The sequence below is a fragment of the Fusarium vanettenii genome, assembly GCF_000151355.1.
Source record: "Fusarium vanettenii 77-13-4 chromosome 2 genomic scaffold NECHAsca_18_chr2_1_0, whole genome shotgun sequence".
NCBI classification, from domain to species: Eukaryota; Fungi; Ascomycota; class Sordariomycetes; order Hypocreales; family Nectriaceae; genus Fusarium; species Fusarium vanettenii.
In genome coordinates, this window is record NW_003315867.1 from 1,302,859 (window position 1) to 1,317,190 (window position 14,332).

The following is a 14,332-nucleotide window of genomic DNA, read 5'->3' on the forward strand; positions in this document are numbered from 1 at the left end:
CATGTCTATTCATTCTTCCTCGGGTCTCGATATTCTTTGTTCCCCACGATGTAGGCTACCATTTCATGATCAATTCAAGTCCTCTTTCTGCCTTCCCTCCCTCCCTTGCCTTCGTGTAACCTTCTTTCATGGCACGACCTCGGTCTTATGCGCGACTTTTGTCCGCCCATTCACTGCGGGGGTCTCGATGAGTTGCGTCCGAAGTGCAGCGGAGAGAGGCGACAGGAGGCTGCCAGCTCACCCTCCTTCTACAGACCCCTGTATCGCAGAATGAAGCCCGATTCGACCAGTCCTCGCAAAGGGTGTGTGGTGTTGGGGGCTGAAACGCGGCAGCGCATTGTTCTCCAGCCTCCGGGCTAGCAGGCTCGGACTCGTCGCACGCGGTCCCAGGACAGCCCTCACCTAAACTTGACTACATTTTGCCCTACCCTTAGGATAAAATATACAAATAATTGCCAGGTTAATTCATCATAATACTCAAACTATCATACTATGACGATAGAATCTCCCGATATTACTTACCTAACGCAGTCATAAGTCTCTCAGCCTTTCTAGGAAGCACAGCGCGACGGCTTATTCAGGGCAGGGATGGTGAGATCGGCCATGGATGTCAACCCGCCCAGGCCAAGAACAGCCAAGACAGCCTTGTTGTTTATCCATCGTGAGTGGGACTTTTGCAAGTTTGCTCCGTTTTCTGCAATTTCTCCAAGCGATCCAAAGTGCAGCAGCCCAAGCTGATCCGACCGGCCGGCCATGTCCGTGGTGACGGTCATGGTCGTCGTCATCTCTGTCTCGTCTTTGTGCGGTGATGCTTACTTGATTGCTGTCGGCCAACATGTGTTTGTGTTTGTGTACCTGCCTACCCTCATGGAACTAACAACTTGGCTAGCAGCTCGAGATCTATCTATTCCCGATCGATACGAGGCAGGTCATCAATCTCAGCTCCAGATCGCCGCCATCACAAGTTCGACAGCCACAATCTATTGTCGGCTCGTCAACTCAGAGCCCGCTGTTGCTCAACTTCCACTTGCCGAGCGCCCCCTCCCACCCTTGACTGTCACCGTTGGCTGTCAGCATAAGGGACCCGCTCGCAGGCTTCTCCTTTCAGAGTAAAATGCTGCCATGTGTGCGAACGGTGATATCTTGCGCCCTCGTGGGACCCTGAGCACAGAGGCTGAGGTCAGCACTCTTTTAGATATGCCCACATGGCACCACCGTGAGAAATTTCCCTCTCGCCACGACACAACAGCTTTGCACGCGCTTGCACTTGAACCCGCCCACTGGTGGGATATCCCATCAGCCTCCGTCCAGCCCAGTTGAGGCTGAGTCAATGCATGGATCTGGCTGATCCCAACCCCGTCGTCCCTCTCTCGAGGCTCTCCCGTCCCACCCCAGAGATGGATGCCCTGCCACAAGTCGTGCCCCCAGTGTGGATGGCCAATGGCTGGTCATGATGTACCCTCGCAACAACCTTCCCCAAAATGGTGCCCCCCCCGATGCATGCATGGAGGCAAAGGGTGGCATGGGCTAGAATGCCTGCTGGGCCAGCCTAGTCTCCGTGCTCCTCCCTGGGCCTGGCCGGTGTGCCACGAGGGTGCTCTTTGCGAACATGGGCATAACAGAAGCTCTACTCAGCCCTATGTTTCCCATTCTTTCCGATCTCAACCCGCTACAGTGGCGAATGCCCTACCACTGGGTCCTCTGGTCGATTCTTACCTCCCCTTTGGGTCCTCTGCACAACAGTTTTCCTCTGACCCTCCCCAGTTGCTTGCATTGAGGTTCCATCTTACTCTGGCGAACTGACTCTGGTGCTACTCGCTCGCCTTCACCTACGAGCTCACGCCTACCCTGAAACCAAGCCGCTTTGGCCCTTGATTCTCGACCGAACCAAGGCTGCCTTTGTTCTTTTGGGGTCTAACTTACCTTCCCGAAGCAGCCTTGCCATCTATAGGTGTCGGCTTTCCCGGCGGATACCCGGTCAGCCTCCGCATCCCCAGTTGAGCGTTGGGAGGCGGACACTTGGGGACCAGACCCATGGGTCAAGGACAAGCCATGGTCCACTAGATTTCCCTGCAGTTAATTTCTCTTGAACGCCTGCGCTGAACGACAACATCCGAAACCGCTCTGAACGCAGTCACGATGCCTGGATACGGTGCGACCTGGGCGTTGTTGGCTTTGGCCGTGTGCCCTGCCGTCGCCCAGTTTTCAAGCTGGGAGGATAAGCAAATAGGCACCTCGATATGTGTCTGGATGCAACCAAGAGGTAAGCAAGCCTCATCATTGTACCGAGTCGTTCTAATATGTAAATAGCTGCCGTCATTCGGGACATGATCTATCTTGATGGCGGCAACATCTACTGGACACCGCACATGAGCGATGGCACACTAGGAGGTGCTATTGACAAAGGTAAGTTGGGTTCATATCTTCATCGCGCAATGTCTAACGTTCAAAGGAAACAATGGCGGTATCGTTCTCAACTACAACTTGAGCACTCCCTTCGATAAGGATACCAATGTCACTGGCATCCTCGTCAACAAAGCCATGTCTAAGGCCCGTGGAGGCTCAGGAAACAGCAATGGCGCCGCACCCAACTTCCTCGACGGCGGCTTGCTCTACAACGATGCCCAATTCTACCTTTACGGAGGCGACCTTTTGAAGAACGATCAAGTTTACGAACCTCCCGACGCGGACGAGGTTCTGACTTATCAGGCTTATGCATATGGCCCGGACAAGCCTCTCTGGGATCGCGGCTTCAATGATCGCAAACTTGGCGACAAGGTGACTCGATACATTGCTTATGGAGGAGCTGTCAGTGCGCCATCAGAGAACCTGGCTTGGTATTTCTCGGGGTTGAGGTCTCCATCAAGGGGTCCTTTCTTCACCAACGATGCGACTGCCAAGGCCACCAATGTCTCCAACACGCTCATCACCCTCGATATGGCGGAGCAACTTGATGAGAAATGGACCAACACGACTCTTCCCCCCAGTGTCAAAGGACGTGCCAATCCTGAGGTTGTTTGGGTCCCCGTAGGTAAGAAGGGTATTCTCGTCGTCCTCGGCGGCGTTGTGTATCCCGAATGGGCCGGTCGTGCCCGCAAGTCAGCAAATGAGGATGCCAGTGTAAGTGATCAGCGCATCTTACCCCTCGCAATTCTATGTGTACTAACACTGGATGCTTGTCTCTAGGAGAAAGAAAGTCCCGTATTCATGGAGGAAATCGATATCTACGACATTGATGGCAAAAAGTGGTACAAGCAGGAAACCAAAGATGGCCCAGGCGCCCTCACGAGAGGCTGCGCTGTGGTCGCCCCAGCTTCAGATCGCTCGAGCTTCAACATCTACTGGTACGGAGGGTACGATGGCCTCCATCCGATGGAGCCCTTCAACGATGCAGTCTGGGCACTTTCTATCCCTTCCTTCACCTGGACCCAGATTAACAAGGGGACCAACCTGCATGCTCGTGCGGGACACAAGTGCTTCATGCCATACCCCGACCAGATGATGGTTTTTGGCGGCTACACGTCCCAATCTGGTGTTGCTCTCACCTGTCTTGACAAAGGACCAGTCTTGAACTTCAATCTTACCAGCGGAGATTGGTTGGAGTCGTACGACCCGGCCGATTTCAGTGATTATGGCGTCCATGAGGCCATCCAGTCCAAGATTGGAGGTGACGCTGAGGGTGGAGCAACCAAGACTGCTCCAGCAGATGGCTGGGCTACTTCGGCTCTTGGAAAGGTTTTCGACACTGACTACGACATGAAGAAGATCAAGACATACTGGCCATACGGAAAGGTGACCGCAACGGGGCGGCCTACTGTTCCCAACGATGGTACTGACGGCGACGACGACGATGATAAGAGCGGCGGTGGTGGTGGCGGTCTCCCTAAGTGGGTGGCACCCGTCTTGGGTGTTGTTCTTGGGCTCATGTTTGTCACCGGTGCTCTTGTCGTCTTCTGTATCTGGCGTCGCCGTGGAATCTTCAAGAATCGCTCCAGCGACTACGGCACCGAAGATCCAGGCTCTCGCATCAGATCATGGATCAGGGGCACCGGCCAGGAGAAGGCGCCTACCGTCACAACCTCTGATGATGCTCCCACTAGCCCGGAGATGGAGGAAGCGACGACAGCTAGGGCTGTTGGCGTTGGCTCAACTCCCTCGAATGCTGATACACCTGCTCCTACTTCTCCCCGTTCACCTGGCTCTCCTCTTGAGATGCCAGACACACAAATCCACGAGATGCCTGGTAAGTCGAGACTTTTCTGTGCATGCCAACATACACTAACAATTATAGACACTTCGATACCACACGAGCTTCATGACACGGGTCTCTCTCCTCTCGAGGTTATACAGAAGCATTCCCACTTTGCTAAGGGCCGGAAACATTCTACCCCTTCCTCCAGAACGTACTCGGAACACACAAGCGCTTTCTCGCGATCAACAGATCAGCAAGGAGTGTCGAGCCCCGACTCTCCTACGGCTGGCCGCTCTTCCCGTATAACCTCTGATGTGTCCGGTGTGTCAGAAGGAGATGCCGCACAGCTCCGAACCCTCGGGGCTAGTCCTGTGAGCCCTAGGAGCACTCACAGCCAGCTGCGGTCCCCATCACCAGTTGGCAAGGCGGACTCGGACATTCTTCCTTCACCGGGCTCGGAGCCGACACCTTTGTCACCACCCGGCGACCCAGCACTGGTATCTCCAACACCAGTGTCTCCGCCAACCGCAGGGGAGAGTTCGGGCGGTGATTATCTCTCGGCAAAGTCGTCGGCGAGTCCACTGAGGAAGAGCATGTTTGTCGAGAGCGAGGAAGACATGGGTAAGCAGAAGTAGACATCTGCATTTGATAGCATAGTATAGTATGGTATAGCGGCGTTGGAGTATTGAGGATTGGACATGGTTGGGTGGATATTTGATGAATAACATGGGTCAATCAGGGTCATGGTGGCGGACATTCATTTCTACGAGCGAAATATCATGAGGGTAATGACTATTTAAGACTGATGGAGGAATAATACTTCTTCTTCCGTAAGAACTAGCAATTTATATACGTCTACTGTTGAGCATATATACCCAGGAACGTGAATCACCCTATACCTCAGTTAGCATCTGTCTTTCGAGTTAGGACTGGACTTTCTTTATTCTTATTAGGAGTTACCTTACTCTCTTCAAAGTTATGACTAATTCTTCTAAGAAATAACATCAGAGACTCTTCTAAGATGCCCACTTTCTGTCCTAGGGTGTCGTTGTACTGCCCAAACCTTTGAGACGAGAAGCTTTACCCGCTCGTCATGAGCCACCACAATTTCTCTTCTTGAGTACAGTTGCATGGCCCCCAGTTCTTTTAGCGTTTCAGATGTGACCATTCAAATGTAGCTCAAAGTACTATCTTCAAGAGGATGGCCTAACACAGCCAAGGGTTTGGGGAGCTGCCGAGAAGACAGTGCTGTTATGTTGATCAACCACTGGTGATTTCCCGCACAATCATCAATCCCCATCCAACACCAAATTTGATACACCGCTTCGAAAACGGTCTGCTGCGGTGGCCATCCCAAAAAGCACCCGAATGCTCAAGTCCGATAGGCTGGCAGGTGACGGATGCTCGACAAGGCAGCAAGTCGATCTTCGGACAGACCCGAATAAGAATTACTTATACCTTCTGGCACCATTACCAAGTTCAAATCGACAACGCTGATGACCACGACGGACTGGCCGAACTAGACCGGAGCCAAAGACCTTCAAGATATTATCTCATTTTATGAGAATTTTCTATAATATTAGGATGGTTTGATCATAACCTTACGATGATTAAAATCAAAGTCTAAGAGGAGTGAGAGGTGTTTTGCCGTTTTGGCGTTTCGTCACACCGAGTTGTAACACAGATAGCGTCCCTGCCGGATGAGGCGGCTCCCGAGGCCCGCGCGGCAAGTGTTGGTTCCGGGGCTAGTAAGTGTAGACGCGAGACCGCGACCTCGGACGCACACAGCCGCAACTTGCCAGGGATGGAAGGCGCGGCCTGGCTTCCTCCCGCGGCGACTTGGTTGCCGCGTTTCACTCATCATCCTCACGTTCGACCAAGACTAAAATCTCACCCTCTTGATTAACGATGGTCATTATGCCTTGCCCAAGGCCGAAAGAGCGAGGTCGCCCTCGTCTATCCCGGCATTGGATATCCCTAAGCCCCATGCGATTCGATGCTCGCGACTCGGCGGGAGATGACCCCAAGGATGGCGTCGTTTTGGAAGCGCGGTGACGATGAATTGCCCACTTGGGCCAAGCCATGGAGCTAGTGGCCAACTCCCGAGCTCTTTGGTACGACTGTGGCTTACCTTGCGACTTGATGCGACTAGGGAGGGTCTCACATTACGAGAGGAAACCTAGGCTTGCTTTGGAAGCCTCTGTCATCATGCATGGAAACTCAGCTTGCACAACAACAAAGAGACTGCCCAACTTTCACGACACGACACGGCTTTTGTTTCATATACTGTCTCGCTTCCTACCGCGCTTGTTCCTTACTACTCGTTCCTTCTTGTCATTCGACAGGTTGACGCGCCCGTTTGATCAACGGAACGGTGTCTCCTGCTCATCACGCTTCACGCCAAAGTCTCACCCCCTCATCATCATCAGCATCACCACCAAAGATGACACGGCATACATTCACCTCAATCACGCCCTTGCCCTCGACCATCACCCGCCAGGTCGTTATCGACTTCCTCCATGACCACCTCGAGATGATAGACCTCAACCCTCTCATCAAGGAGCGTCATCCAATCCCCCCTCCGCCACACGCTTCTGCTGAAGAGCAGCGGTGTGTTTGGTACTCCCTCACCGACCGCATCGACTACCTTCCAGGCGGTGTTGTTTCCGGTCAGGTCTCGTATACTTGCGCATTCTATGACCTTCCTGAAGGCCTTCAGACACATTGTTACGCACCCATGGGGCTCGACATCCGTGATCGCTGGTCTATTGGCGGCTCCATGCCAGGAGAGCCACCCCAACCCGTCGAGTTGGGAATCGGCGCACCCATGACAGGACTCTACCTCCGTGAAGATGTCGATTTGCGGTGCAACATGCTCATGGCAGGATTTGTCAAGAAGACACTCAAAAAGTCACATGGATCACTAGTCGACAAGCTTGCCGCAAAGGCTCACATGGTATCGGTCAACCAGTCCACCCAAAGCGTCAGGACCAACTCACCTGGGAGCCTCCAGTCGCCAACCCCCACGGGATCTGAATCCTCAGGAATGGCGCCGTTGGGTCCTCTCCTCCCTCCAGGCATCGGCCCTGGGCAGCATGTGATGGGCTCGAACCTGGCCTATGAAAGCCACTCGCGGTCTTCAAGCGTGGGGGATTATTATCAGCAGAGGAACGGCACTATAAGCCCCCCGGTGCAACCTCTAGGGATGGGAGCAGATCAGCCAGGGCTCAGCTACCCTAACACTGCGTATCATAGCAACAGTAACAGCAACTCTCAGGATCATTTTGGGTTTTCTACACCAAATGCCTATCCATCACAAGACCAGAGGCATTCCGAGTTGGACGACACTAAACAGGGCTACCCCTATCAACAATACGAAAAATCATGATCACGACCTATTGAAGATCTGTTTTGGTTGGAAATTGGCGTTTGGGTTGGAATCGATGTGCTTTTCGGACCAAGAAACGAAGAATGGGCGGCCACGAGGATGAGATTGAGCGGTTCACGTCAACGATGGACAGAACCAGACATCTTTTAAGGGCATAATGATAAAATTGCGTCTGGTACCTTGCGTATCTACAAGAACGATACAAATCATCTCCTAGCAATGCAAATGCCTTCCGAATCTCCCCTTCTACCAAGAAACCAAAACAGAAACCCCCTCTTCCCTTGCATACCCCCTTGCCTGATAACAAGACCAGGAAAGAGAGCCAGCTCAGGAGATCAACAACTCCCAAACCCCGGAATAGATGGTCTCTCTTCCTCCCTCCCTCTTCTCAAGGTGAGAAGAGAGGCCGGTGAAATGAAGCTCCCCTCTCCTTCACGGTCTAAATTCGAGTGCAGAAAATCCCACAGAAACTACCAATTGATCATTACTCCTCTAGGAGGAAGAAGAAGAAGAAAAAAAAGAATCGAAGAATAAAAAGTGTCGTTGCGCGCTCGTGATGAATCATGGCGTGTTTTGGTCGTCAGATGCAATCAGAGGCGGTAGACAGGCAAAATGCTTTTCTCGTGCCATCTGAACAGCTGCTTCACGCTCTTGGAGCTCAATGGTGCTTATCTTGAGTTGAAGAGCTTACAGAGCAAAGAGGGCGAACACGGCAGCGAGACCGAGGCTGAGCTGGATGGCACCGGCACCGTTGACGATGACGGGAGCACAGTCATCACCCTCACAAGCAGTGTCGCTGGTCTTGGGAGTAGAGCCCTTGGTGTTGTCACCAGTGGTGGAGCAGGCATCGCCTTCACAAGGAACTCCAGACTTGACGGGCTGCTCAGGGACAACAGGCTTGCTGGGCTGGACAGGAGTGACGGGCTTTCCGGGCTGCTCAGGGGTGACGGGCTTGCCGGGATGCTCCGGGTACTCGCACTCATCACCCTCACATCCGGGAGCGTGGGGGTGGCCAGGGACAGGCTTTCCGGGCTTCGAGGGAACGGGGTGCTCAGGGCAGTGGTCACCACCAGGGCAGCCGGGGACGACGGGGGGAGGCTGAGGGATCCAAGTAGGAGCGTGAGTCTCGACGACGGTGCAGGGGCAGTCGGTGATGGTCAGAGTGCAAGGCTCAGTGACGACGTAGTCCTTGCCGCCAAAGACGAAGCTGGTGGGGCCGGGGCAGTAGGTGGTGTAGACGTCGTACACCTTGGTGACGGTGATGGTGCCGTTGGAAGAGCCGGTGGGAACAGGGACGGGACCGGGAGTGGTGGTGGTCTGGGCAGCGGCGAAGCCAGCAAGGGCGAGGACGACGGCGTTCTGGGCGTACATTTTGAAGGTTTTGTTGGTTGATTTCTTTGAAAAGGGGTTTCGGAAGAAGTGCGAAAGGCAAGATGCTTTGCAAGGAATGGAAGGTAGCTGGTGTCAAAAGCGAGTGACTTGGGCGAGAGTTGATTGAACGAGTGTGGGATTGAAACCGAAGAGGCTCAAAAGACGAATGATGCTTGAGATGATGAGAGTGGTGAGGAAAGAATCGATTTCTGGACGTCGACGATGGCCTCTTTTATCTCTAATCCGAGGACTCCCCAACGGAGAGGAAATGCTCCTTGGCCCTCCCTTTCCTCCTCCTTCTCCCCCTGAGGGCTGAGACAAAGTCTCTCAGCCAATCCCGTCACCAAAGAATAGTAAACAAGCCTTCGTATCACGATGGTCAGCCCGTATCATTCCAGTACGCAAGGGAGGGGGAGATGAGGCCACCAATTCAAGGGAGGGGAAACAGTGAGACATTGGCAGGTGAAAGAGAAGAGTCGAGGAGGTCTTGACTGGTAAAAAAGCACAACAACAAAAAAAAACATTCCTTCGAATATCATCACAAGGTCTGGACGTGAGCCGAGACCCGAATTGTATTTGACCGAATATCTACAACTCTCTCCCTTTTTCCCAACCACCTTTTTGAGGAACGAAAAGAGAGAGAAAAACTTGTCAAGGTGGTGTTGCGTAACTCATATCTCTTGTTCCTGATGGCGTTTGTAATTATTGAACGCCTGCAGCAACAACGGGCTTGAAACTTGACCAAACAGCCCATCGCCAAGACGGAAAGAAAAGAGAGTGATATTATTTTCAGTATCAGGCGGTCGTCTCGAAGCTGGATGAGGGTGGTTGGCTGAGACAGGGCAAAATGAGTCTCCCTTGAAGGAAAACGGGGCTTTTTTTTTTCTTCGACATGTCTTGGAATAATAATAACCAAAAGCCGTTTCGACTCGTGTTGTATCTACCCTAAACAAAGCCTTTTTTTTTTTCTTTTTTTTTTTTCTACTTGTTGTTGTTCAGCCTTTATGCGAGGAGGATGCAGGTACGAGATGAAGACTGAGCGTGGCTTGCTCATCATCATATTCGAGATGGCTATCTTTGGGACGTGTAAGATTTTTTTCTTATCTATAGACTTTGTTTTCTTTTCTTATGCTGGTTTCAATATTGTACAGTGAATCATTATGCCGGTCGATTCCAGGGATGAGTTGTTGTCGCTTCACCCTCAAGGTCGGCCCTCGCGATCTGACCAATCACCAACTCGAGACTTCTCTCCAGATTATGTTAACCTTAAGGAAGATGCCGAACCTAGGGATCATTGTAAAATTAGAGCAAATTTTATCAAGGAATTGTGAAAATACTAGTGCAGATCTTGCAAAAAATTTGCCTAATTTCTTCATCTAGTCTAATAATAGAAGACATTCAATCACCCTTCGTTGTGGCCTCGACCATCGCGACATCTGCCAAGGTCTCAGGAACAAGCAATAGAAGCACCCAGTTCATGCCATCAGTCTCGAAACAAGCCTCAGTCTCCCATTGGTAGCGCATCGCGTGCTATTGAACCATCATCTTTTGACTCTAACGATTCGGAAACACAACATTCTTGGACTTGTCAAACCACCCGCTGAGCATTCCAATTTGCACCAAGTCAACTCTCTACCAGACCGTCAGGTCTCTATCCGACCCATAGTCCCGGTCATCTCATCCATGCCAACAACTGCCGCGTTCCAAGACAAGTCATGATTCATAGTCACTCGGCCAGGTTTTCATTGGCATCATCATCCCTTGAGTTGCAGGTTTTCACCGACAATGTCAGCGGGTCACATACTTTGTCACCACCAAGACACAGATCCAGATCACATCAAGGATGGCTTCATTTTTGTCATTTCTTCCTTTCCATACTTCTCTCGATAAGAGCTCGAGGAGAGGCTGCCCAGGTTTCTTTTTCTATGTACAATTGTATTCAGCGCTGGCCCGCCGTGTACCCGACTCCTTCCAATGCAATGCATTACTTTCGGCCTCTCAACATGATTCCCGTTAAGCCGTAACAAGTTAGAAAAAAAAAAGGGTCAAATAAAACAACAAGAATTGAGAAAAAGGATAAAATGCCGCCGAATTTTTTTGTTTAAAGGACGTCTTTTGCGCTTCGTCCCATCCAATCCATCCCTCGTCATGTTCTGTTTTCGCATTCTCGGCCGTTGGTCGTCAATGCGTCCACCTTTCCTATGCGTATGCCTGTAAAGGCCCCTTTCTTTTGTCTGCTCTTGATTGAGTAGTTGACTCGATTAATCACCCTTTGGCAGATGCCGGGATGCGTCGTTACATCATGACGATCAATCTTTGCCTTGTGCCCACCCCATGTTCGGCCGTGTAATTCTTCTTCCGCCACCTTATACCAGAAACGTCTACCCGCGGGCGCCTCCAAGGTTCCAGAAAAGCAGTAACGAAAAAATCTTCATAGAACCAATATAGCACCGCGGCAGATCTGTGTCCGGCTCGGCACCGGTAACCTGGGAGGCTAGGAAGCGGCCGAGAGGTGTGGTCGGAGGCGCCCGAGGCGGAGAGACCGTTGCCGGATGGTCATTGGAGAGGGAAAAAACAATAGAGCAAAAATTACCAAGAAAAAAAACCAAAAACACCGATGATGCAGGAGATGGGGTGGCTCTAGGTGGTATCGTTTCGACAGTGGCAAACACTTTGGTAGCCAAATCAGTCAATGGTTTGTATGCAAATGACTCGTGAAGTGAGGCATATGGTGTGAATGGGTGAGTCGTGCCCGCAAGGGTCCTGTAGCCCCGAGGCCCAGGCCCTTAGTCGGTCGGCTTCGCTCACTAGAAAGGCGGGTCGGTTTTCGGAATCGGAACCTCTAGCATCGGCCCCTACTTCCGGTTTGATCTGCTCTGGCTCCGTTCGGGCCCCCGGCCGAGAAGGTCAAACTCGTAGTTTCGCAGCTGTTGCTCGTACTTGGGGCTGCGAAGGAATTTTGGTACAGAGTCCTGTTTTGCTTGTCAGTCGGCGTGTCCGAGAACGGGCATCGTGGGGGCTTGGGGGCTGGCGTTAGCCAAACTTACACTGGCCATCAGCTTGAACACGGCATTTTGGGCGTCTTCGAACAGAGACGTCACCTCTTGGAGAGTGTCGATCATGGCCACGTCCTGTCCGACAGCCTTGGTCATCCGCGTTGCCAGGTTGTTTCGCAGTTGGTGATCGATGTTGAGCTCGCATGGTGATCCGGGAGCTAGGAAGGCATTGTAGATACCATATGCCGATGCCATAATCTCCTTGATGCTGTCCATGGCTGTGGTGTTGGGCGACTTCTGAGCTGCCCGTGTCGCAGCCTTGCAGCTACGTACAAACTCGTCGACGTCTTGGTAGAACGACAGGTTCTCTTCGCAGTGCGTGTCGCGGAGCTGCTCACGGAAGAGAAGCCGGAGCGCAGGGTCGTTCAGGATCTTGTCCAATCGCTGCGTGTTGGAGTCCCGAGTGATTCCGTTTCGCTGCGATGCGTTACCGCCTTCACTCTCTGATGCCCGTCCTCGCGTGGCCGCACCGCTGACCAGGTCCTTGCCTCTTTGCGACAGCTGGTAGATGGCGTACTTGGTGGGCTGGAAGACATTGCATCCGGGGTTCTGGGACATGTAGGCGCGGTCCTGGGCCACGGGCTCCATCAGATCGTACTCGACGAAGAGGGTAGCAACCTCGACCGTCTCCCGCTTGTCGACAATGGTGGAGCAGTCCATCAGCCAATCGGTTGTGGCCTTGCCCGTGAATGTGTCACGATATGACTTTCCGTTGACCTTGCGCTCGGCTGCCATTTTGACACCAGTAAGACCGTCCCGGTAATCATGCAACGAGTCTGAGTCGGCGGCGTTGACAGTAGGCTTGACGTTGCGGCCCTCAGAACCCGCGAAGCGACGGAAGATGACCTCAACAGTGCCCTGATCGTGGAGAAGCTTGTCAGTCTGAGAATCTCGCTCCAGAAGGACCAGCTGAGTCGAGCCGAGGTTAGCAAGTTCTGACACCTGCTTCTGCTGGATGCCATTTCGGGCACAGAATCGGTCCAGGACAGTGATGCCCTTTGGTGTCAATTGCCAGACGGATCCCTTCATTGTGTACACCTGCTGGTACTTGCCGTCGGCCGATTCGATAAAACGGGCCTCGAGGAAACGTTGGCAGATAGAACGGGCCATATCCTTGGCCATGGAAAAGGTCGTGGTAGTAGTGGTGGTGACAATGCGGGAGGGGTCCTTGGGGTCGGGCATGCGGTTGGACTGGGAGAACTTGAGAGATCCAAGGTTGTTGATAGCATCCTCGGACAGAAAGGTGTACTCGACCTTTGTCAATCGGACGCGGTGAGCCGAGAGCGGTAGCAGACTGACGACCAGGGTGGCAAAGAGATCCTTGAAGTCCTGTTTGTGAAACCATGTTAGCCAATGTCGTAGCTTGTAGCTGTCGGGAGAGGCAGCGTTTCAGAGAGATGCAATCATGGACACGGCACAGAACGTTACACATCCACACGAGGGGGAAACGGTTCGAGCGGAGACACCAGGACAGGAAGAGAGACAAGATCGTGGGCCGAGGGCACGTACCTTTGTGAACGGCCGGTCATCGTCCGTCATGCGCAACAAGCGCGAGGATGTCTGATGCATCTTGTTTTCCGTAGCGGGAGACTTGATTGGAAGCGGGTGGTTCGGGTCGGTGGACGAGTAGGGCTGAGAAGGCGGATTGTTCGCCGGGGCGACCTGGGGAGCGAGTTTGCTGTCCAAATTGGAGCCGGCCAGAAGAGACTGGCTCGAAGTGCTTCTCAGACGGTGATACTTGTCCGGGCTAGAGGGTTCCGAAGAGGGAGAGGAGCTCGTGAGCAGTGAGAGCCGCGAGAGGGCACCGCTGGACTGTCGAGGCCGAATGGAGGGCTCCGAGATGGTAGCGATGGCACTCTGTGTGCGGTCCAAGGCAGCGGCGGCCAAGGCAAAGATGCTGGTGGACGAGCGATTGTTCAGCCTCGAGACGGAGGAGACGGTATGACGGTGGCCGTAGTTGGAGCCGGAGCTGGAGGATGTGACGTGGGCTGGCGCGGGCGGAGCTACCACGGCGGCGGCGGACGAGGGAGCGTCTGGAGGAGGAGCGGCCGGAACTGGAGGAGGCGGCCGATGCGAGAGCGAGAGAGAGGAGCGTGGAGTAGCGTGGTCGAGGGTATCAGAGGCAGACTGGTGATCCGTGGGCCTTTGAGTATGCGACAGAGTGGCCATCTAACGGGAACGAGAAAGGTTAGAGGGAGGGGAGTTTTTCTGTTGACGGCAGCGGAAAGGTTCAAATAAGAAGGCAAATGGACTGCTGGACGCGGCGAGAGCAAGTGGGACACGGGCAGAGAGATAGGATAGGCAGGATTAGAATAGGATAGGATG

General features: G+C 53.0%; 4 protein-coding genes across 4 annotated transcripts; 2 read left to right on the forward strand and 2 right to left on the reverse strand.

Moving 5' to 3' along the window:
- Positions 1-2,541: 2,541 nt before the first annotated feature.
- Positions 2,542-4,827, forward strand: NECHADRAFT_33696 (uncharacterized protein; the record flags this gene model as incomplete). The annotated part of the gene is made up of 3 exons (XM_003045879.1): positions 2,542-3,120; positions 3,187-4,243; positions 4,292-4,827. 3 exons carry the CDS (start codon positions 2,542-2,544, stop codon positions 4,825-4,827), a joined length of 2,172 nt encoding a protein of 723 aa, XP_003045925.1.
- A 1,808-nt stretch (positions 4,828-6,635) lies between these two features.
- NECHADRAFT_33114 (uncharacterized protein) lies at positions 6,636-7,580 on the forward strand (the record flags this gene model as incomplete). Its single annotated transcript, XM_003045880.1, has 1 exon — positions 6,636-7,580. The coding sequence occupies one exon, from the start codon at positions 6,636-6,638 to the stop codon at positions 7,578-7,580; it is 945 nt and encodes a 314-aa protein (XP_003045926.1).
- A 144-nt stretch (positions 7,581-7,724) lies between these two features.
- NECHADRAFT_99160 (uncharacterized protein) lies at positions 7,725-9,132 on the reverse strand. Its single transcript, XM_003046446.1, has one exon. The coding sequence runs from the start codon at positions 8,949-8,951 to the stop codon at positions 8,268-8,270; it is 684 nt and encodes a 227-aa protein (XP_003046492.1). The 5' UTR covers positions 8,952-9,132; the 3' UTR covers positions 7,725-8,267.
- A 2,674-nt stretch (positions 9,133-11,806) lies between these two features.
- Positions 11,807-13,628, reverse strand: NECHADRAFT_103375 (uncharacterized protein; the record flags this gene model as incomplete). Its single annotated transcript, XM_003046447.1, has 3 exons — positions 13,517-13,628; positions 11,999-13,336; positions 11,807-11,923 (listed from the first exon to the last, which is right to left on the reverse strand). Exons 1-3 carry the CDS (start codon positions 13,574-13,576, stop codon positions 11,807-11,809), a joined length of 1,515 nt encoding a protein of 504 aa, XP_003046493.1. The 5' UTR covers positions 13,577-13,628.
- Positions 13,629-14,332: the final 704 nt, after the last annotated feature.

Excerpts from the sequence above, each read along its gene's own strand:
- NECHADRAFT_99160 (XM_003046446.1), bottom strand. The coding sequence starts at position 8,951 with ATGTACGCCCAGAACGCCGTCGTCCTCGCCCTTGCTGGCTTCGCCGCT.